Source organism: Mesoplodon densirostris, chromosome 15, assembly GCF_025265405.1.
Source record: "Mesoplodon densirostris isolate mMesDen1 chromosome 15, mMesDen1 primary haplotype, whole genome shotgun sequence".
Classification (NCBI taxonomy): domain Eukaryota; kingdom Metazoa; phylum Chordata; class Mammalia; order Artiodactyla; family Ziphiidae; genus Mesoplodon; species Mesoplodon densirostris.
The window spans coordinates 3,076,305-3,104,101 of record NC_082675.1 but is presented as its reverse complement, the minus strand read 5'-3'; the positions used below and the strand labels follow the sequence as shown (position 1 = coordinate 3,104,101).

At 41.2% G+C, this 27,797-nt stretch overlaps 1 protein-coding gene across 1 annotated transcript in view; it reads right to left on the bottom strand.

Moving 5' to 3' along the window:
• TMEM132D (transmembrane protein 132D) overlaps positions 1-27,797 on the bottom strand; it is a 632,768-nt gene that overhangs the window by 178,107 nt on the left and 426,864 nt on the right. The window contains exon 4 of the mRNA XM_060119302.1: positions 20,080-20,263. Within this exon, the coding sequence (XP_059975285.1) occupies positions 20,080-20,263 (184 nt within the window). The remainder of the gene's footprint in view (positions 1-20,079; positions 20,264-27,797) is intronic.

Below are 27,797 nucleotides of genomic sequence, written 5' to 3'. Positions count from 1 at the left end.
AGCTGTCATGTGTGTTAATCTCAGAAGCTTTGGAATTCCACAGAGGATGCTGTCCTCATCCACGTTCTGTTCAGAATTCCTAATGAATTGAATGAGGACACTGATAGGATGCTAATTACAGTTATACATGACATCAAGCTGAGATGTATCATCAAAATGCTCCATCACAGATTCAGGATCTTAAAATATTTCAAGGAGCTGGAATGACAATGGACTGCATCCAACGAGCTTAGCTTCCTGGCCCCAAACCCTCACTGAGCCAGAACAATCATCGGTAAGATGCAGCTGAGGACCCACATGTGAAAAGAGCACAGATCTATGTAACTGGGAGTCGGCAATGCCAAGCAGCCTCCCAGAAGGGTCATGGCAAACTGGCTGGAATTCGGGGGAATATGTTGCCCAAAATAAGATATTAAAGCCCAGCTCCACTCTCTTCTTGTCAGTTCATGCCCTGAATACTATTTTCAGTTCCAGGACTAAAAATTAAGTTTGGGATCAAAACTGAGACTCGTGGACAACTGAATGCTGAAAAGAAGAGAAACTGTCATCTCCAAGGACACTAACCAACCCAAGGGTATTTAGGGAAGAATGCCTGGCATAGTTAGACAGTGATAACAGTTGAAAGAACTGAGAGATATTTAAACTGGAGAAAGACTGGATTTGCCAACTCCTCAGGCAGGGAAAACTATGCTTTTCAGCTCTCTTGTAAAAGACGATGATGCTAGAAGAGGCTGGAAAGGTAGGCAAGGGGTAGATCACAGACAGTAAGTAGGCTTCACGTGCCATGTTAAGTATTCTGGTGTCTCTTCCCAGAGCAATAAGTCATGTCATTCACATGTTTCAAACAGAAGGTAGTAACATCAAAGCTGAATTTCTAAAAGATTACTGTCTGCAATGTAGAGAGCAGAATGCAGAGGGATTAAGAGTGGATGAAACATATGTTATGACTGGAAATGAAGATAATTTGAACTACAACAGTGGCAGTGGATATGGAAGAGAAGGATGGGTTTGAGAATTAGGAGGTAAAATCAAAAGTTCTTGGTACTGTGTTGAATATAAGGATACGGGACAAAGGGGTATCAAAGATGACTTGAGTGGGTAGTGAAATGGCAGAGATGCCATCCACTAGATGTTGAACATTACAAATCTCTCTCTCTCTTTTTTTTTAATACTCTTCTGTAATGTCATTATTTATTTATTTGTTTGTTTGTTTGTTTATTTTTTATGGCTGTGTTGGGTCTTCGTTTCTGTGCGAGGGCTTTCTCTAGTTGTGGCAAGCAGGAGTCACTCTTCATTGCGATGCACGGGCCTCTCACTACCGCAGCCTCTCTTGTTGTGGAGCACAGGATCCAGACGTGCAGGCTCAGTAGTTGTGGCTCACGGGCCTAGTTGCTCCGTGGCATGTGGGATCTTCCCAGACCAGGGCTCAAACCTGTGTCCCCTGCATTAGCAGGCAGATTCTCAACCACTGTGCTACCAGGGAAGCCCTCTCTCTGTCTTTATGTATACATCACCTATAGCTAAATTATCTCTATCATTCATATTCATATCCATATTTCACCCGTATCTTTACTTTTACCTATTATGTCTATGGTGTGGGTTTCCCTAAGAGGCAGGGTATTATTCTCTATACCCAGAGAAGATCAATGAGAGCCTGTACATTCCCTAGTGGGGGTGCTGTAGAGGGAATTCCATCATAACATGGAGAATTCATACACTGTTGTGAAACATATCACACTGATCTAACAAAATGTCAAGAATTCTATTCAATGGATGGGCTCAATGCGGCCGTATTTCATAGATAAGAAAAGAGAGATATGAAGACAGAAACTTGCCAAAGTTACTATGAGAAGAGGTGACAGCGACATGGGTTTTATTTCTTGCGAGTCTCATTTATTTTCTCCTGTCATTCAGAAAGCTCCTAACATCATCCATCTACCACTTAGTCATACCATAGCTCTGCTTTTTCGTCTTCCAGTTTGAAGATAAACGTATACAGGATCATTGAATGAAGTATGCCTTTACCATCCACTCATGTGTGGGACTGGTGTTGCATGTTTGCTCATCTTTAGGCACATAGATGTGCCTTATGTCCTGCATCTCTGTTCAGAGGGCAAGTGATGCTTCTGCATATTCTTACTGGCATAGTTCCACACTTAAACCCTGCTGGTTAACAAGTACCAGACTCTTTCTAGCCATGTAACTTTCAGTAGCTTATTGTCTTTCCACGAGTCTCAGTTTTCCCATCTGAAAAATGGCCATGATGCCTCTCATGTTTTTGTGAAGCTTAAATAAGAAGTTCTATAAAGAGCCTACCTGGTGAGTCAGGTAACAAAACACAATAACTCCCTAGATAATCAGTAAATGAGACAGTCTCTTTCTTTTGCAGGATTGAGCCCTTTTCTCAGTAATGGAATTGTATGCTTATTATGATTCCCCAACTTCATTACCACAAAGGGAATTTCTTTAAATTAAGGACAGAATTTTCTAGAAAGACATGGGCCTTGGGTTCCATCACTACCTGGATTCATAGACTGGGAGGTTAAATTTGCCACCTGTCTTGTATCTCGGAAATGAGTTCAAACTTTTCCTATTTTTTAAAAAGATGAATCTGTTATACACAGTAAGAGGTAGGTAACACCTAACCTGCTTATATCCGTTAAAAGAATTAACTGGCTAGTCACACATATTTTCAAAATGGAGAAAGCCAAGATTTATGGATAGAACTCTCAGATCTCTGGTAACATGCTTAGCAAAATCCTTTTCTTAATTATTCCATTGCTTTTCCATATGTTATCTTATTATACTTGCATATAACTACAAATTCATAAGGACTGATAGCCTCCATTTCCACTTTAAAATTGTCAGGCAAACAGATCTGCATGGAACACAGCGAGCAGTTTAAATGCTTCCTGTCCCACAGTTTGTTGCTGACAGGTTTAAGAAAAATAAGTTCTGTTAAAAAAAATCACTTTGCACTGTAAGTACTACATCCCTTGGGTAGTAATTCTGAAGAATTCTGCTGCAGGGCAGTCATTCTGCTGTTTTACGGTACAGCTGCCTTTTTAGACAAGGCATAAAAAAGTCCCTTCTTCCTGTTACTGTTAATATTTCTCATGTTTTTACAATTAAAAAAGTTTAAAGAGTAACTTCTTCTATCTTTTCTGATCTAGTCATGATATTCTCCGACACATACGATCGTTCTATTAGTAGCAAAATGGATACACATGCACTTGCTATGGCCTTGGGGATGAACTCCAAGCTTTGTGAACACATTCCAAACAGAGAAATTAACAGACAAACACAATCTAGTCTTAGATGAATTAATCAACCATAGACTCACCACCGGCGAGCCATAGAGAATTAAACTGATTCTGAAGGAGAGTGCTGATTCTTTAGGAAAATGTGATTAGAATTAGTTTGGACTTGAGTTTCAGATTGTCCGATTACTCTGTTTCATGTTTGTCAAAATCCCTTTTAATGGGAAATTCACAGGTTATAAATAAACACATTTCAAGGCTTTAAACCTTGGCTGACACTCAATCTTCAGCTTTTAATATCACCAAGCATTTCAGATCAGCTATGGACGATGAGCTATAGCAGGACCAATATGTTTGCTTCAGTGAGGACCATGGTACCGTTGGTGATTTTCCGAAGGTGGGAAGTAATTTGTTTCCTACTGTACACAGGTGTGTTTTGCTAATGAAGGATGGGTTCTTTCTTCACATGTCTATTATTTTGATTTTTCGATCACCTTTTCTATAGGAAGTTTTTCACTGTTTTTGTTGGAGGTTTTAAGGTTTGTTTTGTACATGATATGGAAAGGTAATTAACTCCTTTCACCCAAAACCCTATGCAATCATATTTGTCCTGTATTTTTCTGCCAGGGATTGTCTAGGCAACTTTCATGTAATTTCATGTTTCCATTCTTCCTTCCCTCCTTACTATCAGAAACCTGGTTTTATTCAAATATCCATCCTTACTTACAGCCTGTGGATTCAGAGAATGCTGACGCTACCCACCCTCTTAACCGAGCATGTCAGTACTATCCCCTTGGCTATGATGAGTTTAGGAAGCCAGCCTTAGACTTTTCAGAATATCTGGTGACTGTTTAGGGGCCGGTGATGGCCTAATCTGGAATGAGTTGACCAAGAGGAAGGACTTCCGTTTGATAGTTGGAGGACAGCTGTTCTTCTTTCTCTGGCTGGATCCCTTTGCTCCAGTGGTTTGGTGATAACCAGGAAGGGAGTGTGGAGGACAGGGTCCAGCAACAGCCGAGCAGGACTGAGAGGATTACAGTGAAACAGGGTTGGCACCTGCACTGGCCACCCCAGACACTGCCCCTCTAAACTCCTTAGGGTGTGGCATGAGAAGTTTGCTCCTTGTGTCTGCATGCTTGAAGTGGGTCCCCTGTTTCTTGCATTCTGAAAGTGTCTCAACTGATAACACACTGACACCTGATAAATTCAATAATAAGATGCTTAGGCATCCCACAGTCTGCTGGCCACAAGCTAAAGGCCCAGGAGAGCTGGCAGTGTAAGTCCAGGCTGAGTCTGAAGGTATGAGAAACAGGGGAGCTGGTGGTACACATCCCAGTCTGAAAGCAGGACAAGATGAGATGAGATGTCCCATCTCCGGGAGGGAAAAAGGGGACAAATTTCTTCCTTTTCTTAGTTTGTAATGTAACATTAATATAGTATAACATAGCATAATGTTAAGAAAAGGAGAATAATAATAGATAATTATATAATATATACCCTCCCTCATCTGTCTGTCTGTCTCTCTGTCTAGATATATATATATAGAGAGAGAGAGATAAATACATAGATATAGAGATAGATATATCTATGTCTCTCTCTCTCTCTCTCTCTCTCTCTCTATCTATCTATCTATTTCCTATTGATTCTGTTTCTCTGGAGAACCCTGACTAATACAGGAGGAGAGAAAGGAATAGGGGAGAGAGAATAGGAGGGAAGAAAAAGAGGAAAAGATAGTCTCCTCCACCAAAGTAAGCATAGGAAAGTGATGTCTTCTGCATTTGCATTCATAACCTGCTCTTTGAAGCAAAAGAGAAATTGCATTTAAGGATAAATCAATCACTTTTGCTTAGCCTAAATTTAACGGATAATTGAGCCACACAACTGAAAAAACTGGTTTATACAAACGGAGAAGGCAGATTTTTTTTTTCTTATTTGCCCCATGGTAAAGCTCTAACTCTGCATTTAACACCCATCACACAAAGATTAATAAAGAAGTTGTGGAATTGTTACTTAAAAAGGAGTTTTCTTTAATTCTACGCCAACTCAAATTTCAGCATCTATTGAAATTTCCACTTTTCTTAGCATCTGTCAAGAAAACAATGTTTTTTTGTAATAACTTCCCAGAGTTAAAGAAGACTGGGAAAATATTTCAGTCCCACATGAGACAACCACGACTTTGTGAAAACACATACTTTAATGTGTTATTTGAAAAAATTTTTCAAAAATTTTAATATTTTTTCTCATTATGACTGTAACGTAATTACCAACATGTTTGTATTTAGATTTTTCATGTTTTATATGAAATGAGATTTCTCTACTTTCCCATATGCTTTACAGCCAACACTGGTGAATGCTGAATGGCTCCTTATCTAAGACAAACATGGTGTAAAAGAAAAAAGATAAGGTTCCCTGGAGACTCTTTTATTTGGGGCTGTTTTTCACATGCTGTTCTATTACATGACATCTGCATCTGCATTAAAAAAATTTTTTTAAACATCGTTATTGGAGTATAATTACTTTACAATGTTGTGTTAGTTTCTGCTGTATAACAAAGTGAATCAGCTATATGTATACGTATATCCCCATATCCCCTCCCTCTTGCATCTCCCTCCCACCCTCCTTATCCCACCCCTCTAGGTGGTCACAAAGCACCGAGCTGATCTCCCTGTGCTATATGCAGCTGCTTCCCACTAGTTATCTATTTTACATTTGGTAGTGTATATATGTCAATGCCACTCTCACTTCATCCCAGCTTACACTTCCCTCTCCCCAGGTCCTCAAGTCCATTCTCTACGTCTGCATTTTTATCCCTGTCCTGCCCCTAGGTTCCTCAAAAAGAATAAAATACCTAAGAATAAACCTTCCTAAGGAGACAAAAGACCTGTATGCAGAAAACTATAAGACACTGATGAAAGAAATTAAAGATGATACAAATAGATGGAGAGATATACCATGTTCTTGAATTGGAAGAATCAACATTGTGAAAATGACTATACTACCCAAAGCAATCTACAGATTCAGTGCAATCCCTATCAAACCAGCAATGGCATTTTTCACAGAACTAGAACAAAAAATTTCACAATTTGTATGGAAACACAAAAGACCCTAAATAGCCAAAGCAATCTTGAGAAAGAAAAACGGAGCTGGAGGAATCAGGCTCCCTGACTTCAGACTATACTACAAAGCTATGGTAATTATGACAGTATGGTACTGGCACAAAAACAGAAAGATAGATCAATGGAACAGGATAGAAAGCCCAGAGATAAACCCACGCACATATGGTCACCTTATCTTTGATAAAGGAGAAAAGAATATACAATGGGGAAAAGTCAGCATCTTCAATAAGAAACTGGACAGTTACATGTAAAATAATGAAATTAGAACACTTCCTGACAGCATACACAAAAATAAACTCAAAATGTATTAAAGACCTAAATGTAAGGCCAGACACTATAAAACTCATAGAGGAAAACATAGGCAGAACACTCTATGACATAAATCACAGCAAGATCCTTTGTGACCCACCGCCTAAAGTAATGGAAATAAAAACAAAAATAAACAAATGGGACCTAATGAAACTTAAAAGCTTTTGCACAGCAAAGGAAACCGTAAAAAAGATGAAAAGACAACCCTCAGAGTGGGAGAAAATATTTGCAAATGAAGCAACTGACAAAGGATTAATCTCCAAAATTTACAAGCAGCTCATGCAGCTCAATATCAAAAAAACAAACATCCCAATCCATAAATGGGCAGAAGACCTAAATAGGCATTTCTCCAAAGAAGATATACAGATTGCCAACAAACACATGAATGGATGCTCAACATCACTAATCATTAGAGAAATGCAAATCAAAACTACAGTGAGGTATTACCTCACACCAGTCAGAATGGCCATCATCAAAAAATCTACAAACAATAAATGCTGGAGAGGGTGTGGAGAAAAGGGAACCCTATTGCACTGTTGGTGGGAATGTAAATTGATACAGCCACTATGGAGAACAGTATGGAGGTTCCTTAAAAAACTAAAAATAGAACTGAATCTGCATTTTAAAGTCTTGAGTTCTTACTAAAAAGACAACAAATGCTTCATTCATGTCTTGACAATACTTTTGGATAGTGGAGTCACCAGGTTTTGTAGAAGCTATGTAGCCAAACATCTGAATTCTCAGTCTTGTCTAATGGGTTTGCAGGCTTCTTTGCAGAGCAAATCTGCAAAATCTATGAAAGTTCACCTCTACTGGGTAACATAAAGAGGCACAGTGGAATCCATTTGTGACCCTTCCAGCATCCAGTTCTTTCCTCTCCCATTAACAGCCACAGATATTTCTCTGAGGAACCATTTCTCTTCCCCCTGGGTTTGGAAAAATGAAGATGTGCAATCTGTATAGTCTTCAGCATTTTGTTACCAAGAGGGAATCAGCCTGAGGATGAATCTTGTTCCTGGATGAGAATATGGATGAGAGAATTTCCAGGAAGCAGACTCAAATCAAAATCAAAACAAAACAAACAAACAAACAAACTCAAAACAAAATCAACCTATGATATGTTAGGTATCAAGTAATACCATGATGAAAAAGAAAATGAAGATAAGGGGGTTAGAGTTATTGAACATGCTCATTAGATAGGGTGGTCAGGGAAGGCTTTTCTGATGAAGTTGGATTTTTACAGACCATGATCTTGACCACATGCTATGTAATGCCAAACTCTGACCCTGACATATAAGCCAGGTGGAGCTGGATGGTCTCTCAAAATTATGTGGATCCTGAGATCTTCCAAAATTTTGAATTGGGTTTAGGTGGTCTCTCTGGTGAGAAAGATAAATTTCACAGATAGGAGAGACAACAGTGGCTTGGAAGTTGGCATAAATGTCTGAAAAGCCTATGGATCGTCCATGCAATGCCATTTTCTGAGAGGTGTTTTCACCTTCTGGCAATTGCTGCCAAGATTTCAGAGGTCTTGGAGTGGTGCCAGGCTTTGAGAAATAATTCAAGAGGCAAGGAATTGTTGGCTCTGAGATTCAGTGGCAAGCGTGCTCATAAATCGGTTACCACCTCTCTCCTTCCTGTACCACCTTCAACTCTTTGATAGTGAGGTTAATTGAAAGGTTAATGGAAGGTGTACAGCCAACAAATTTTTATATCGTCCAGTGGATATCACCAAAGAGGAAGATGATGATGTTAACCAAACAGCATGAGGGACACTGAGGCAGATTTAAGAAGAATAAACATCCTGAGGGTGGGGACCTCCCAGGACTCTGAAAAGACATGAGACATTCATTTGACTGTAAGTGTCAAGAAGGGTTTGGTCAAGAGGGGAATTAACAACCATGGGGCTGAGTTGTTAAACCTGAGATGTTGATCAAGGCTCAGACTCTCTGCTCTGGCTTGCCTGAATCTTGTGGAAACTCTCCACAGAGTGGAATATGATGGGAAATGCATCCCTCTTTACTGCAGAAAATACACGTTCCTCATGCTAATGTTACCTTTTAAATTTGTTTCTATTTTTAGGGAAGTCTTCAGGCAAGGAGGTCAAGCCTTATAGCATGACTGGACCCCATGGGAGGGATGTTCTCAACCTCCAGAAGGAGAAACTGAGACAAAGATAAGAAGAGGCTATGTCTACATTAGACCAGAGATGGGCAAATTATGGCCTGCCAGCTGTAGTTTTTGTACAGCCTGCAGCTAAGAGTAGTTTTTATATTTGGAGAGAAAAAAATAGTTTTTACATTTGGAAAAAAATCAAGAGAAGCATACTTTTTTGGGTGACACATGTACATTACATAAAATTCAAATTTCAGCACCCAGAAATAGTTCTACTGGAACTCAGCCACACCCATGTGCTTCTGTGTTATGGCTGCTTTTGAGCTACAAGAGTGGGGTTGCCTTGCTGTAACAGAGACCGTATGGCCTGCAAACCTGAAAATATTTACTACCCGTGCCCTCACGGAAAACACTTGCCAACGCCATTGTTTTTAGCCCTATTTGAGCTATTGCTCCTTTTATATAACAAATGAAGTAGTGCTGACTTTATTATCCCAAAATAAGAACCATAATGAATATAATCTACCAACACACATGCTTAAAAAAACAATATAATGTCTTAACTGAATTATAAAAGGAGAAATAAAAGCAAATCATTTATAATAAAATAATATGTATTTCAATGTATGCATTTGGGGGCAGGAAGTATACAATAAGACATAATGGTGCATCAGATACTTTCACCTAATTGTAGAAGAAGTGTGAATAACACAATGATCAGTGCATATGGACACGGATGCTTGTGTTGGCAACACAAACCCCACAACTTGTATTGATCCTGTTCCTTATCCAGAATGTTGACTGACAGGAGCTGATGCCATTGACAGAGCAACACAGCCATCGAGAGACTGTGGCCCATCAGGGAAGGAGGTAGGGGAAGCAAAACCCAACCTTTCTCTTCACCCAATATCTGATCTTCTTCCATTGCTCTCCATTGACTGGACCCAACCAGAATCCAGTGGACAAAGCAGTCCACTGGAGGCAATCCATACAGGAAAGACTCCAGGGGCATAGCTCAGGGTGCAGAAGAGTGGAGTGTGGGTCCACAGACCACGTGGTGAGCGTGCAGACCACCACCTCAGAAAATAGCATGACAGCCCTCTCAGCTTCCCAAGCCAAAACCTTAGCACTGTACTGTCTAACCTGATAGCCACCAGCTCATATGGCTATATACATTTTAATTAATTCGATTACATAAAAATTCAGTTCCTCCGAGATATTAGCCACCCTTCCAGAGCTCAATAACCCCACGTGGCAATGGCCGCCATATTGGAAGGCTCAGATTTTAGAACATTTGCATCACCTCAGAGAGTCCTATTGGACTGTACCGTCTAGTCTAGGCTCTTTCATCTCTCCCATGCAAACACGCTCCTTGTCTATAAGCAGGTTCTGACGGCTATACTTAGAAAGGACATCCCGAGACCTTCCATTTGTCTTCAGTATCACCATCCTCCTAGCCCAAGGTCTCATCTCTTTCCACTTGGACCATTAAAGTAGAGCCTCCAGTATGGTCTTTCCATTTCCATTGTTGTCCCCCGCCCCAATTTATTCTTCCCTTAGTGTTCAGTGTGATATTTAAAAAATAGATCATGAATCAGATGAGATTTAAACACAGTAACTCAGAATTCTACTGCATACACCATGGCTGATTAGGTACCTAATCCAGTGTCTGCCTGCTCTGACCTCATCTCCCCATCTCACTATTCCCCAGCTGCACTGGACGTTCTCCATTCCAAGGTACATCGAGCTGGCCCTGCTTGGGCATCCACTTCTCCTTCTGTCTGCAAAGCCAGCTCTTCTTGGATCTCCCCATGCTGGATCCTTCTTTGCAGCTCAAATGCCACCTCTGCAGAGATGACTCCGTCTCAAAGAGCTCACCCAGCCAGTCCTCCTTCTTCTCAACATCCTGTTCTATCTTCTTCCAAGCATAAGTCAGTACTGAATCCATCTTGCTCAATTATTTTTTACTTATTTTTTAAGTTAAACTATACTTGATTTACAAGGTTGTGTTAGTTTCAGGTGTGCAGCAACATGATTCAATTATACACACACACACATATATATATATATATATATATATATATTCTTTTCCGTTATAGGTTATTACAAGATATGGAATATACTTCCCTGTGCTATACAGTAGGTGCTTGTTGTTTATCTGTTTTATATGTAGTAGAGTGTATCTGCTAATCCCAAACCCCTAATTTATCCCCCTCCCTTTCCCCTTTGGTAACCATAAGTTTGTTTTCTATGTTTGTGAGTCTATTTCAGTTTTGTAAATAAGCTCATTTGTGTCATTTTTTTTAGATTCCACATATCAGTGATATCATATGATATTTGTCTTTCTCTGTCTGACTTACTTCACTTAGTATGATCATCTCTAGGTCCATCCATGTTGCTGTAAATGGCATTATTTCATTCTTTTTATAGCTGAGTAGTATTCCATTGTATGTATATACCACATCTTCTTTATCCATTCATCTGTCAGTGGGCATTTAGGTTGCTTCCATGTCTTGGTTATTGTTAACAGTGCTGCTATGAACATAGGGCTGCATGTGTTTTTTCAAATTAGAGTTTTCTCTGGATATATGCCCAGGAGTGGGATTGCTGGATCATATGGTACATTTTTACTTATTTACCAGCCACCTCCCCTGAGCGGGATACGAGCTCTGTTATCCCCTCCACACAAAGGCCAGTGCCTGGCACGTAGAGGGAACTCAGTGCATGTTTTGTGAATGGACTGCCTTTCTGTAGTGTCTACAACATGAGTTACATGATGAGCATTTGTCCACTGAGAGCAGTTGGTTGTACAGTCTCTGGGGCTGTAATAACCACACAACAGGCACCAATAGCAGTAAGTCTCCGATTAGTTCTGTACCATGTGTCTTTCAAAGCCCTGAGGTGCAGCCGCTTCTGTCTCATTATAAATCACCTCTGGAGAGGACAGCTCCTTAGGGAGCATCAACGGCAGCAGAGTGGGCCGAAAAGAAAAGGCTGTGGCTCTATTCGTAATCAATAATTCATTTTCAGATGACTTTTCCTATTTCAGTAAGACTTCTCAATTTCATATTTTTATGAGTGTGCTTTCTTGCGTTCGCATTTTCCGAAGATCTCTTTGTATACTGAACTGGTCAACAGCCTTAACTTCGTTTTCACCTAACTTTGTTTTCGCGGTGCAGGGCACGAGTTGCGAGCACAGACTCTGGAGCTCGTCAGTCTAGAAACTACTTCCAGCTCAGCTTCTCAGCTGAATCACTCGGGGTCATTCTTCAAACACAGTGTGCTTTCATCCATCTGTGAAATGGGAATAAGAGTAGTACCAGCATCAATGGGTCTCTGTTAGAACTGAAGGAGTTAATCCCTAGAAGGAGGTACCTAGAGCCATACCTGGTACATAATAAACAGTAGGTACCTGGTGTCATTATTACTGATGCTGTTTGGGGGGGGGGGGTCATGGTGACTCAGCAGAAACACAAAGCAAGAGTGCGTCTCGGAGCAGAGATTTTTCTCAAGGCCTGTTGCAGCATCTTAATTTGCACTTGGTTGAGAAAGTGTAAAAATCAAAGCAGTGCTGTGCTATTCAGTGTGACTGAATTTTCAAAAAGTCTTGAGGAAAACAACAGAGGGTATCTGGCGCACTAATTAACAGGCTGACACAGAAAAAGGGTATCACGAAAAGTCAAATAAAAAGGAGCCAAGAATCTGCTTTCATGCCAAAAATTAAAAAAGAAACCATTACTGGAGCCAGAAAAGACAGTTTCCTCCCATAATTTGGGAGCTTTTTCTCAAGTTCTGATCTCAGAAGGTGACTGTCATGGACAACGACCTGTGCTAAGTTCACAAGTGATGGGGGATGAAGCAGCCAGTGTGACCCTATTCCACAGACCCGTATGTATCCCAGTGGGTGGTAAGACTGTTCTCTGTGCTTCTACTATGAGTGGTGCCCTGCCTTCTGCCAGGTGTACAAACGGGAAGGGGACATCATTTGATAACAATCACAGAGTTGGCAGGAGATAATTCAGGGAAGGCGGATGAGCCAGAAGATTAAGTCCTGAGGGTTCTAAAGATGAGGGGAGGGTGCAGTGGATGAAAAGGCAGTTCATTTTATTTAACAAGAGAAATGTATTCAATTCAGGAAAGCTTACTGAAAATGCATTTATTTCATCAGAAGCTTTACAACAGTAAATTATATGGTTATGAACACGTGGGTGAGTTTTGTCTGTGAGGTTTACAGAAATGTAATTTCTACTGAATCCTAGATTTAGGAGGACATGCCCTGATCAGCAAGATTTAAGAAGATGCAAATAAGATGAGAAGGGATGATGTTATTTGATGATTACTTTCTTGGAATCCCAAGAATTATAGAAGAAAGAACTCAAGATTCAATCAAGTAAGTGAAGGGTCTGGTGAAGTCTTAACTGCATGGCTCCTACCTGCCACTGTCTGGGTTACAGAGGCCCATAATGCAAGCTCAAGAGAAGAAGGCATTTGAGTTGGAAATAAATGGAAAGTCAGGAGTGGTGCACTGGAGTCTAGCTGCTTCTACTTTGGAAGAGAGACTTGGAGATCAGAAGGGTTTAGGTGGGGTTCAAACAATAAGTTCACGTAAGGAAAGACTTGGAAGGTCAAATGGACATCCTGAGTTTAGGTCTTCCGAAGCATCTTGGCTATGGCTCTTGCCCATTTTGGCTTCCAATGGTGTGATCTCAATGGGAAAAAAGAACTCAGGAGTGTCTAAATTCCCCAACTTGACTACTGTCCTCGATGTGAGCAAGGAAATCATGTGGTAGACAGAGCAGAAGAGCCAACAAGAGTCACGTCTGGCTGTAAGGATCCAGGAGGACCCCCTGGAGGAGGTGGCATGGGTGGCGGGCTATACAGAGAAGTCTGAGTTGTATCTGTGCTCCCATGAGCGTCACATTTGTGGAAAGGCTTGCAATACATCAGATTGCACCTCACAAAGAGTACATGGCACGTATGACTCTTTGATCTTGCTTAAAAAGCTCTGTTGGTCTTCTCCAAGCAGCTGCAGGCCTGGGTCTGGGAGACACACCTGTACTCTTATAGCATCTTATGTAGACACCATGAAAGGCTGCCACCGTCAAATCACTTTAGGGCGAGAGTCCTCCTTTGATTTTTTTCAAGGATAACCTGTCTGTCCAGACTGTATCTCCTGATTACATTCCATCTAAAGTCACAACTCAAGTCCGATCACTAAAATTCAGTGGTCAAGGCTGAGACACAGCGAAATGAGAAACTCATCAGAAACCCAACACGGTAAAACGGTGTGTCCTTACAAACCAGAGCAGAGCTGAGTCACACACGTCCATCCCACACTTAGAACAGCTACCACAGTTATGGTACCTGAACAGCCACTGCCCAACAGGAATGAAAATAATGTTTGTTTTATTTTAAAATAAAGAGCACATGTCAATATGTTTGAAAGGATATTCCACTAGCTGGTATGGCATTCAAAGTGATGAATATCAGTATCATCATGTCTGAATCCTGGAGGAAGCTCAAAACACTTATTTCAGTGGAAACTCAGGAGGCAGATAGGAGAGAAGAATAATGAAGTGCTTGAGAAACTGGGCACCCCCTGCCACCCCAGAAGGATGTGTTCCAACTCTTCTAAGAAATGCAAACATTGCTCTCCAGAATCTGACACTGACATGCAGTTACAGATACGCACTAATTAGATTAATGGTGATGCTCACTTAATGACCTTTTCCTCAGAATTATATCCCAAAGGACAAAACAAAACAAAACAAAACAACAACAACAAAGATTTACCCACGAGATAGTAAGGCATCATTTCCTGAACAGAAAAAAAGACTAATGTGATAAAAGTCCTAGAAATACATGAACGGATTAAAAAAAAAAAAAGAAAAGGTTTTAAGGCCATAGACATCAGGAAAAAATATGCAAAATATCGAGGAAGAAATAAACGTCTTTTGGAAAGTGAGCTTTGAATGGAAGGGCTTAACTGCATCTCATCTCAAAGCTTTCCTGGAGATGGAATTATACATCCTACAAAGAATAGTGGGTCATGTGCTCACTCCCGAGTTGATCTCAAATCCTTAATAAGAGTACAAGGAGTCACAACTGCATTTACTTTTAGCATTCTTTTCTGAAGATTACAGTTCTACCTATTCAAATATGCTGTGTGCGGGTATTTTAATATTTGGAGGTTTTACGAGAACACGTAAAACAGGCATGTTTTTTCTTCTTGGTTATAATTAGGGGGAGAGGAAGAATGTCCATTATGGAAAAGATCAGTAGAGTTGACTACATAAAAACCAAACAAATATCTTCCCCCCAAACGTCTGCATGCTATTATATATATGATCTGCGACATCAGAAGGCAAACGGTAAATTGGGAGGAATATTTGCAGTATGTCGATCAAAAGGCTGGTATCACTAATACATGGAAACTGAAAATAGAAGGTGGCTTCCAAGGGCTGGGAGTAGGAGGATGGGGGCTAGTGTTGAGTGAATGTAGAGTATCAGGGTTGCCAGATGAAAACATCCTGGAGATCTGCTGCACAACAAGGTGAAAATATTTAACAGCAATACAGTGTACAGTTAAAAGGGATCGAGATGGTAAGTTTAATGTTTTGTGTTTTTAAACAACAATGAAAAAAATACTTTTTTAAATGACAAAATAAGAAGAAGTTGAATTTCCAATAGGAAAAGAAAGGTGGCTAAGATCAAGTGTTTAATAAGGAAATGTTTAAAATGTAAACAAAACAGGGCCAATCAAAGCCACACTGAGATATAAGTTTTGCTTAACAAATGGTCTACTTTATGATCTTAATATTCTGTGTTAGTGAAGTTGCAAGGAAATGGGTATCATTACACACAGCAGGTGGAATAGTAAATTGGTTAAACTTTACAGAAGGTGGTTTGGTGACCGTTATCAAAAAAACATAGTATTGCAAATCCTTTGATTCCCATCCTTTGATTCAAATGTATTTCTAAAGGTTTATCTCAGGGAATTAATCAGAGATGTGTGCAAAGATCAGAGGGCAAAAAGGTAAATCATAGGATATTTTATAATAGAAAATCCTTTAAACATTTCAAGTTTGTGTGTTGGTATCATGGAGATATACAGAACTTTGGGGTTGGGTCTAAAACTACAACTTTTTTTTGCCAGTGCCAATAATGTTTAATATATTTTAAACAAGTTTAACATAATACATTGAAAAATACACAGATCATAACTGTACATCTCCATGAATTCTCTCTCCTAAAGGTAGCCATTACCCTTAGCTTTATGGTTTAGTTTTGCCTGATTTTTGAACTTTATGTAAATATAACCACACAGTTTCCACCCACCCCTGCTTCTTTTGCTCCACACTGTATTTTTTTAAATTGAAGTCTAGTTGATTCACAACGTTGTGTTAATTTCTGCTGTACTGCAGTGACTCAGTTACATATATATATATATATATATATATATATATACATACTTTTAAAAAATATTCTTTTCCATGATGGTTTATCACAGGATATTGAATATAGTTCCCTGTGCTCTCTTGTTGTTTATCCATTCTATACATAATAGTTTGCATCTGCTGACCCCAAACTCCCACTCCATCCCTCCCCCAACCCCTGCCCCCCAGCCCCCAGCAACCACCAGTCTGTTCTCTATGTCTGTGATTCTGGTTCTGTTTTGTAAATAAGTTCATTTGTGTCCTATTTTAGATTCCACATAGAAGTGATCTCATATGGTATTTGTCTTTCTCTTTCTGACTTACTTCACTTAGTATGGTCATCTCTAGTTGCATCCATGTTGCTGCAAATGGCATTTCATTCTTTTTTATGGTTGAGTAATATTCCATTGTGTATATGTACCACATCTTCTTTATCCATTCATCTGTCCATGGACATTTAGGCTGTTCCCATGTCTTGGCTATTGTGAGTAGTGCTGCTGTGAACACAGGGGTGCCCTCCCAAATCTGCTCTCAACATAGTGCTCTTCTAAAAAGGTACATCAGTGCAGCAGCTGCTGTGCTGAAAACTTTCCAGGGGCTCCCCATCACATTTAAAGATTCACCTCATTCTAGCTTACAAGCCCCTGTGGGACCCTGAGCTCGACTCAAAGTATTCTCCCCTCATGGACTTATCGTGGTCCAGGTGCACTGGCCTTCCCTCTGCCTCTCTAACATTTCAAGAATGTGTAACAGAGATGAGTAGATAAATAGATGCAATGATATCAGACGTCTTTCAAAATCTCTCAGTGAATGCATAATGAACAAAAACAAAGTAAAGATGAAATAAAATGGCAAAAGGTCTGTTTATGGAAGGTAACCCCCCTAAAAATGGCAAAAGTCCTTTTACCAGTCAAGTCAAAGGTGAAATGAAGCAGCTTTCTCTGGAAAAGAGACTCAGAACACTCCAAATACAAAAGACTGGGGGTCGGTACTCTGAAGACTTTACTCTTAGTTCCAGAGGAAGATGCTCAGATAGTATTAGTAAAAACTCATCAGACCAAACATGTTTTGTTTTGGTTTTTTTGCGGTATGCGGGCCTCTCACTGTTGTGGCCTCTCCCGTTGCAGAGCACAGGCTCTGGACGTGCAGGCTCAGCGGCCATGGCTCACGGGCCCAGCCGCTGCGTGGCATGTGGGATCTTCCTGGACCAGGGCACGAACACGTGTCCCCTGCATCGGCAGGCGGACTCTCAACCACTGCGCCACCAGGGAAGCCCAGACCAAACATGTTTTAATGTAATTCGTTCATTTCAGTTCAAGAATCGTGAGCATCCCCCAATGTTCCTAGCAGCATTATTTACAATAGCCAAGACACAGAAACAACCTAAGTGTTCATCAACAGATGAGTAAAGAAGATGTGGTACATATACACAATGGAATATGACTCAGCCATAAAAAAGAATAAAATTTTGCCATTTGCAGCAACATGGATGGATGTGGAGGGCATTATGCTACATGAAATAAGTCAGAAAGACAAATACTGTAGGAAATCACTTATATGTGGAATCTAAAAAATACAACAGGAGGCTCATAAAGATGAATACAGAATGGAAAACACTCAGGTGCCGGGATGAGGGACCTCTCTGAGCCTCAGTTTCCTCATGTGGAAATGGAGGAGGATTGTTTCAAATACTGCTCATTACCTCAGAATACCTATTTTCCTCTTGTTCCCTTGTAACAAAACCTGAGCAATGTGCCATGCTAAAAAATCAATTTATAAGCCTTTCTTCCAACTAAGTACATCCATATGACCAAGTTCTGGCTAACTGGATATACCCAGAAATATTATGTTGGATTCTTGTGAAGACTTCTTGCAAGGGAAAAGGAACTGACTCAGTTTGATTTGCATTCTTACTTTTTCTGGTAAGCAGAATATGGATATGCTGGCTGGCACTGCAGCAGCCATTTTGGACCATGAGGTAACCATGAGGATGGAATCTATACCCTTGACTGTTGAAGCAGAAATAAAGATGGAGCCTGAATCTCGGATAGCATGGGGAACCATACCAGCCCTAGACCACCAACTTTAGGAGTTCTTTTACATGAAAGAAGAAACCTACTTGTATTAAAGCCACTATTGGCCTGGGTAGAGTGGAGTGGGGTTTGTTAGGGTTACGGTAGGGGTTATGGTTAGGGCTTGTTCTCGGCCAACTGCAATTCCTAGCTGATAAAAGGGTCAGCTAGGTCTTAGTTGAGATTCTTTCTAGCTCTGCCATTACACACACTTCTGTGATTACACGTATCATAGCCAGAAACGTTGACGTAAGGTGAGAACGGTTTCAGAGACCAGCGGCGGACAGGGAAAGAGGCTCTTGTGAGCGTGGGGATTCCTGTGAGTTGTGAAGCACGAGGGGGTTTGGAACAGGTGGACAGTCCAGGCGGGAGAAATGCTGAGCAAGGGAACCAAGCACACCGCCCGATGCAGCGCCAAGCAATGGAAGCCGCTCAGAGCACCACTAAAAGCTCATCAGAGCAAAGGTGCCGAAAGGGAGCAAATTCAAGTCATTACTTATTTGAGACGAATGGTCTCGCCATCCCCAGTAACAGAAGCACTAATAGCCTAAACGAAGGACTGCTGCTGTCATACAGGAACTAATGTACCCGGGGAGGCTCGGTGCCTTTAACATAAAAGAAATCGTTAAGAAGAGCCCTCATCAACTGAAGGACCTCAACAACTTTGCGTTTCCTAATGAACAGCATAATAACTAACTTATTGTCACTAGGCCACTGTCCGCGTCACCTTGTATTGAGAGACTGATTCCTGACGTCCTTTCACAGCCACATAATAACACTTGTCAATAGTTCCTAATAGATGGTGAGGGGGAGAGAGCAGGCTGTCGACGGATAGGTCAACCCACCCCTCACTTCCGACAGTGAAAGTACTGTTGTAACAGGAGAAAGCGCAAGTTACCGTCCGCGGACTCACAATCCCAAGGCACTTGAACTGGGAAAATTCACATGAAGAAAATGTGTTATTCCTTTGCAGAGAGGCCCCGGGGAAAGGCGGGGCTCGAGAGGGCATGAGTGTGCTTTGTTTAGGTGAACCTGGGTGATTAGTCTTCCCACAGGCAATGTATTCTGTTGCATAGCAACCAGGGGGTGGGTCCTTTCAAGGACGAAAGCCCACCTCTGTTCCACAAATCCTAGGAAACATGTGGACAGACCTAGAATCCTAAATCCTTTAGAGGTAGATGACAAGTTATACATGGATGGCCTGTGAATGAATTATAGTTAACTCTTTCTTAAATAAGCTTGATTAAAACAAAATTAGTTCTAACAGGAACAAACTGGTGTTTCGCATTAAAACTATATTAACGGCGTCTCTTGAAAAGTCAGTAGATATTAAGAATTCAGAATCCGGCTTGCTTTTCCTTCATGGCAAACATGGCAGGGCCTTTTCACTGGGTAGGTGTTTGTCAAGTCACCTGCCACATTTCACTCAGATACTTGATCTGTTTGGTCTCTGCAGGTGTATGTGTTTGAGATCCTTGAACAGTCTCCAATGTATCATACAAACATCTTGATTAAATCATTAATACTTTTCATACAATGGAAGACCCAAATCTAATTCCTGGATTTTGATTACTTTCTCAAGAATATTCTAAAGATACTATTTAGAAAAACATTTTTTCAGAATTGGCGATTTGCAGTAACTTCATCTTTCAGTTTTCCCCCACCCTGGTTCTGAGCTCACTGATATGTCCCCACTGTGTTTGGGTCACGGTGTGGTACCTTGCCTTTCCCTGAGGTCTGTATTAACAGCCCAGGGCAGGGACATTCTTACCATGGCCAGTGGGATGACGCCAATCAAGTCCTTCTGGCTCACGTAGATCTTGGAGACGCCCAAGTCAGACGTGATGTCTCCTGGATATTCAACCTGCCATGTAACAAGCTGTGTGGCTGGTGGGTCACTGGGCTCCTGGATTTCTACGTCGATCTGCATGACTTCATAGGAGGCACCCTCCGCACTGGAGAGAAGGAGAGAACAACTTTGAGGACTTGGGTGGGCACCCTTGGCAGGCCATGAACTATTTCAATGTGTGTTCACATCGTCCCTGCAAAGAGCTTGTCAGAAACACGATTCCCAGTGTCCACTGACAGATGAATGGATAAAGAAGATGTGGTACATTTATACAATGGAATACTATTCAGTCATAAAATAGAGTGAAATAATGCCATTTGCAGCAACATGGATGGACCTAGAGATGATCATACCAAGTGAAGTAAGCCAGAGAAAGACAAATATCATATGATACCACTTATATGTGGAATCTAAAAAAATGATACAAATGAACTTGTTTACAAAACAGAAATAGACCCACAGACATAGAAAACAAACTTGTGGTTACCAAAGGGGAAAGCAGGGATGGGAGTGGAGGAATAAATTAGGAGGTTGGGATTAAAAGATACACACTACTATGTATAAGATAGATAAGCAACATGGATTTACCATTTAGCATGGGGAACTATATTCAATATTTGTAATAACCTATCACAGAAAATAATCTGAAAAAGAATATATATGAATCCCTTTACTGTACACCTGAAACTAACCCAACTTTGTACTATACTTCTATACTATACAACTATACTTCAATAAAAAAAGAAAGGAAAAAAAAAAAGAAATTCGAACCCCAAAAGAACAAACAACCTTTAACAAGATTCACAGCCTTGGCCTGGCCTTAGACACCATCACCCAAACTTCCCAACTCCTGTTTTCTGTGAGCCTCTCAGAGTCCCCAGGACAGGTGTTTGTGGATAATTACAGGAAATGCTGATTGAATTTCCTAAATGCTTTCTTCCCCGTACTCCTTCTAGGAGGATGGAGGATAGGATTCTTTCCCTCACTCCCAGAAATCTTTTTGCTGCCTATATTGGATTTTCCAAAGCCACGGTCCATTCAAGTTGTATGCACAGAATTTTAAAGGACTTTGAGGGTGATGTGGCTTTGTTACCCAGTGGGGGTGAGAGAGAATGGCAGAGAATCAGAGCTGAGGCATGAACAGGAGAATGGGACCACAGGACCCACACGGATGAACAAAGAGAAGTAGCCAGATGTTACCTGGATATAGGAGTAATTCTGACAATGATTAGTTTTTAGACAGTCTGGGTTTTCTAGAAACACGTATCCAGAAATGAATCCAAGTTAGAGTATCAGGATGCTTTTTGCAGCTATTTTGGTTAGTTTAATTTACTGGCTACCACTTCTTCTTTTTCATAGTCTGCTTTTATAAAATCTGTGCTCTTCTAAGTGACAGGTTAAAAAAAAAAAGGAAGAGGTGGTGCCAGCCACTCCATGAGGGAAGAAGTGAAGAAACAGAGGTGAGAATTCACCTGGGAGGCAGCAAGGAGAGACACCTTTTAACCCTTCGTGACCAAAGCCACTTCCACCTATCAGATCCTTCTCTAGAGATTTGAATTTCACATAATTGCAAAATGACCACTGAGTCTGACATTTAGGAGGACAAAAGGTTTGGCCTTTTATATACATATGACCAAGCTATTGAGACTTCTCTATCACACCATCAAACCCATGCAAATGTATCAATACAAAGCTCAGAGATAAATGGTGGTGATTTCGGGGACCCTCCTTCTTAAAGTAAGGGATGAGGTGGGATACTGGGATATCAGGGGTGACTAGAATAAGAGGAGAGAGGGAGGGAGGAAGGAAACAAGAAGAGGAGGAGGAGGGCAAGAAACAGAGAATGAAGATCAGAAGTACTGCCCAAAGAGACAGCCCCCGTCACAGAGGTTAAATTCCTGCATGAGCACCGCTCTCTCACACAGAACAGGAGTAGCTACAGTTGTTAAGAATCCGCCTCCCAATGCAAGGGACACGGGTTCGAGCCCTGGTCTGGGAAGATCCCATATGCCACGGAGCAACTAAGCCCATGTGCCACAACTACTGAGCCTGCATTCTAGAGCCCGTAAGCCACAACTACTCAGCCTGCATGCCACAACTACTGAAGCCCGCGTGCCTAGAGCCTGTGCTCCACAACAAGAGAAGCCACCGCAATGAGAAGCCCACACAGCACAATGAAGAGTAGCCCCCACTTGCCATAACTAGAGAAAGCCTGTGCACAGCAATGAAGACCCAACACAGGCAAAAATAAATAAATAAATAAATTTATTTTTAAAAAGTGATATCTATCTATCTATCTATCTATCTATCTATCTATCTATCTATCTATAGATATATATACAATAGAATACTACTCAGCCATGAAAAAGAATGAAATGCCATTGGCAGCAACATGGATTGAACTAGAGATTATCATAATAAGTGAAGTAAGTCAGAAGAAAGAGAAAGACAAATATGATATGATATCACTTACATGTGGAATCTAAAAAAAGAGTACAAATGAACTTATTTATAACACAGAAATAGAGAGGCACCTGGTTTTTAAATCCTACAAGACTCACTCTCTCTTGGCTTTTGAAAGAAAGATGTTGAACTCTTTAAGGTAAACAGTGGTTGTGATAAGAATTGGAAACAAATTGTGTCAGCCACAGTGGACTGATTCCCTCTCTAGGTTTCTTTTCCTAAGACACATACTGTTGTCTTTTTGGAACTTCAAACGAGGGTTTCCACAAGTACAGGAAATTTGGGATTGTGATGCTAGAATGTATCCCGGTTTTTATATTTGGAATTCACAAGCTTGTCGGTATTCCTCTCCTGATCATGAAATGGGACAATCCTTCTTTCGGCCGTTCTGAGCCTTGCCTTCTATGTTTAATCACAAAGAAAGGGAGAGTTGCAGAGTAGAACTGGTACGAGCTGAATTCAGAAACTCAGCTCCACAACAGAGGTGTATGGGAATTCCTTCAGAGCAGTAATTCCTCATATGCAGTAACATGACCCTACTCCATACTCTACACTGTTCCCTCCTGTTTTTTCCTTCCAGGTGCACTAACCTCAAGCAAACTGAACAATCCTGGCCTCCAGTGGAATATGGGACTTTCCGTACCGCCATCTCCCCACATTTCACTCATGGAGTTCACTTTATCAGAAATACCTTTATCCATCTCTCCATAGAGTCAAATTCTTCCCATTCCACAAGACCCACCTAGAAGAATAACATCAGCAATAATTTTTAAAGTGCTCTATTTACTTCCTCTAATTTTATTCCTTCAGTAACCTTGCATGGTTGTCCTATCAAGTTTGATTTTCTCTTTTCCCTTAGATCCCTTGTCTGGGCAAGATGTAAAGAAAACACAGTTTCTTTTGAGCTAACTTTCCTCTATCTGACGCACTGATGAAAACACCCTAAGTTGTGAATTCTTAACCTGGAGACCACAGCAAACTTTAGGAAGGTTGTATATCCTGAAATTGTATGTTTTTCTTGAATGATTCCTTAGCTTGCATGAGCTTCTCAATATTTCTGATGCAGGAGGGTGTGCACCAGGTTCCTGACAATTTCCTCTGTAAATTTTGCATATGGTGATCTAGCTTTGGAATAGCTCATCATGTGTGTCTTGTCGAGTCAGTGGAAATTTGAATTTTAATAACTTTTTGTAAATATTTAGCACTTGAGAGCTTCCAGAACGCTTGCATATTTGGCAATATTTACCACTTCTTCATGTTTAACTGGAAAGCTAAGGACTGTACCTTTGCAGTTGGAGTGTGTGTTTTAGCCTGAAGCATCCTGAAAAGAGTAGCCATGCTTAGCCTGTGTGGCTAGCACAGAGGATAATGCCTGGTATCTGCTGTGTTATAGGAGATAAATAGAGTAGAATTAAGTAGAATTTTATATAATGTGTCTGCATATTTTACATGTGGTGGTTCTCCACTTTACCTAGGCATTAGCCTTGCCTGGGCAGGGGGAACTTTCCTGGTGGTCCAGTGTTTAAGACTCCCCACTTCCACTGCAGTGGGCACGGTTTGATCCCTGGCCAGGGAACTAAGATCCCGCATGCCACACGTCAAAAAAAACAAAAAACAAACAAACAAAAAACTGCCTGGGGGAATTTTACAAATAAACCAATGGCCAGGCACCACTCAGATTTCTGATTGTTCCTGAGTGGTGCCAGGCACCAGTTTTGTTTTATTTTCTCTTTTCTTTTTCCTCTTCTCTGCTTTTCTTTTCTTTCTTCCCTTCCATTTTCCTTTCTTTCTTTCCTTCTTTCCCTCTTTCCTTCCTTCATTTTTTCTTCTTTCATTCTTCTTTCTTTCTCTTTCTCTCTCCCTTTCTTTTTTCTTTCTTTCCTTCTTTCTTTTCTTTCTTTCTCTCTCCTTTTCTTTCTTTTTCTCTCTCTCCCTTTCTCTTTCTTTCTTTCTTTCATTCTCTCTCTTTCTCTCTCCCTTTCTTTTTTCTTTTTCTTTCCTTCTTTCTTTCCCTTTCTTTCTTTCTTTCTCTTTCTACTTCTTCTCCTCCTCCTTCTCTCTCTCTATCTCTTCCCTCCCTCCCTTTCTTCCTTCCATCTTTCTGTCTGTTCTTTTATCCAGGTGATTCTATTATGCAACCAGAATCATGAACAACTGTGTTAGAGGTTTATAAAGGTTTAATTATGTGGATATCCATGCTCTTGGACGTATTTTGCATGTACTGGTGTTAGAAATAGAATGTCCTAAGACAGTGGATTTGGGAAACATGGTCAGTAAAAACGTGAAGACACAGATGAACCAAGAAGAAGAAACATTCAGGGTTTCCGATGTCCCTGAGTGTGAAAGTGAGGAGGGACAAGAACAGAGTTCCAGCCAAGGGGGGCAGGGGGGGCTGGATAAGCATAAAGCATTCAGATGCCACTTCTGGTGGCCCTACACCCAGCCCCACCCTCCCTACCTCCCTGCTGTCCACCCCCCATGGGCAAGTCAAATAGTTAGCAACATGGATGGGCAACGCTCGATGTGTGAGCTCCATCTGGAAGGTGGTACTGCTGTTGAGTGTGGGCAGGGTTTGCTTGGAGAACAGTGCAGTCACCCACGGAGAGGCTCAGGGCTGGATCACATAGAGGCCTCAGCACACTGTGGGCATGGAGCTGCCTGCAGGTTTAGTTTCTCCCACTGGTGTAGCTGTTACCAGCACAGGTAAGCTAAGAAGCCACCTTCCTGCCCTGTCTTGCTTGCAGCTGTCCTTTGTATGGAGGATGACAGAAGTGGCAGCAAAGGAAGGAATGCAGAGGCTCTCATGGGCACCTCAGATCCCTGCTGACTGGCTCCACATGTGTGGGTTTAGAGGGATGTTTTGTAGTTTATTCTCTTTGACAGAGAAGATGAATAACGTCTCCTCGATTTGAGGAACTCTTCTCATTTTCCAATAACGTTCCTCTACATGGGCCCCTCGGTACACTGGGTTCAAAATCTAAGCCTTTTAGATAAGCAACAAGGACTTAAACTGTATAGCACAGGGAATCATGCACATTATCTTGTAATAACCTACAATGGAATAAAATCTACAAAAATACTGAAACACTATGCTGTACAGCTGAAACTAACACAATATTGTAAATCAACTATACTTTAATTAAAATCTAAGGTTTTTTTCACTAGGAAGGGCTCCCTTTGAATAAAGACACACGGTTGGTGACATAGCCTGAGGCCTCCCCAAATTTAAGGAAAATAAAATGCCCTTTCAGGGAACAAGACTCTGGGTCAGCTCAGACACAGGCAATGACCACATCCTCCAGGTCCACGGCTCCAAACTCTAAGAAAGAAAACTAAACGTGAGGCTTTGCAGGACTGCCTCAGTGCATCCCAAGTCCAAGAAAGGGCATCATTTTCAAACAAGAAGAAAAGCCTTGTTTTGGGATTGTCATGCTTCTTTTTCCAGAGTGATGGAACAACTAACCTTCATTGAGTACTTTTAATGTGATAAGCACTGTTTTAAGGGCTTTTTATGTCTTACGTCACACAACCCTCAACATATTCCAATAAATAACTGTTATCTACTCGCAGTTTGTAGACTAGAAACCTAGGCTCAAGAAGGGGAAACTATTTGTCCAGGGTCACCCAGCTACTGTGTGCAGGAGCCAGGCGATCTGGTCACAGGATGCCCACTCCTGATCACTGGGTTCCAACCCCTCCCACCTCTTTTTCCAGTGTGAGGACAGGCATGCTCATTAGCATGAGGCTCATTAAAGCAACTTCTCACCCCCCAGTAGAAACACAGGTCAGGACGTTACATAGGGCTTCTTCAAGACTCCCAAACTGGATGCTTTGAGTGAATTCTGCACAAGCAAAGCTGGGACATTTCTGTAAAAAGATGCTTTGAGATGAGCATGTCTTGATGGTCTTCAGACAACTCTTTAAGTTCCGTGATGTGTCGATAAATCAAAGCAGAGATGGGGAAATGAGAGCTTTAGATACGGAAGCCTACCATTCATTTGGAGAGATGAGAAACCAAGCAGACACAGACCTGCTAGCCCTAGAACAGTTAAGAGCTAAGTGTTTGAGATGCAAGTCAATGCATCTTGAAGTTACCTGTATTTCTCTCCAGTTTAGAAAACCAACATATCATGGTAGGTCCTTACAAAAGCATACCAGTGATCAGACTGCGTTCTGCCACCACACACGTGGGCAACTGGCTTCCACCGCAAGTAAGCTCCTGGGGTGGGCGGGGGAAGAAGAGAGTGAAATTCCATTTCCAACTTAGGCTTTTCCAGATGGCTCTCTAAAAGATAAATGGGTAAAATTTCTGCAAACAAAAGTAAAGCCGGAGAGAGGGCGAATCTATATCTGAATGACCTTCAGATCACAGTCCTTAGGAAAGAGTTGGAGATTTCTTCCCAAAACTTCAGGACACTTTCTAGAGGTCATATGAATGAGAGCCATTTATGGTTGGGGAGCCAGTTATGGTGGACAGTGTCAGGGTTCCCCCCAAATCCCCTCATATCCCTTCATCATTTCCACATGCCTTACCCCTGGCTTCAAGTGCTTTTTCTTTTTATAATTTTAGGTTTTTTAGTCTTTATACAATTTTTAAAGGTTACTTTCCATTTACAGTTATTACAAAGTATTGGCTATATTCCCCGTGTTGTACAATACATCCTTGAGCCAATAGTTTGTACTTCCCTGGCGCCCAGCCCTATATTGCCCCTCCCCCCCTCAGTGGTAACCACTAGCTTCTTCTCTATATCTGTGATTCTGCTTCTTTTTAAAATTATATTCACTAGCTTGTTGGGTTTTTTTGGGTTTTTTGTTTGTTTGTTTGTTTGTTTTTGTGGTATGCAGGCCTCTCACTGTTGTGGCCTCTCCTATTGTGGAGCACAGGCTCCGGACACGTAGGCTCAGCGGTCATGGCTCACGGGCCCAGCCGCTCCGTGGCATGTGGGATCTTCCCGGACCAGGGCACGAACCCGTGTCCCCTGCATCGGCAGGCGGACTCTCAACCACTGCACCACCAGGGAAGCCCGCTTGTTGTATTTTTTACATTTCACATATAAGTGATATCATACAGTATTTGTCTTTCTCTGTCTGACTTACTTCACTTAGTATAATACCTTCTAGGTCCATCCACGCTGCTGCAAATGGCAAAATGTCGTTCTCTTTTATGACTGAGTACT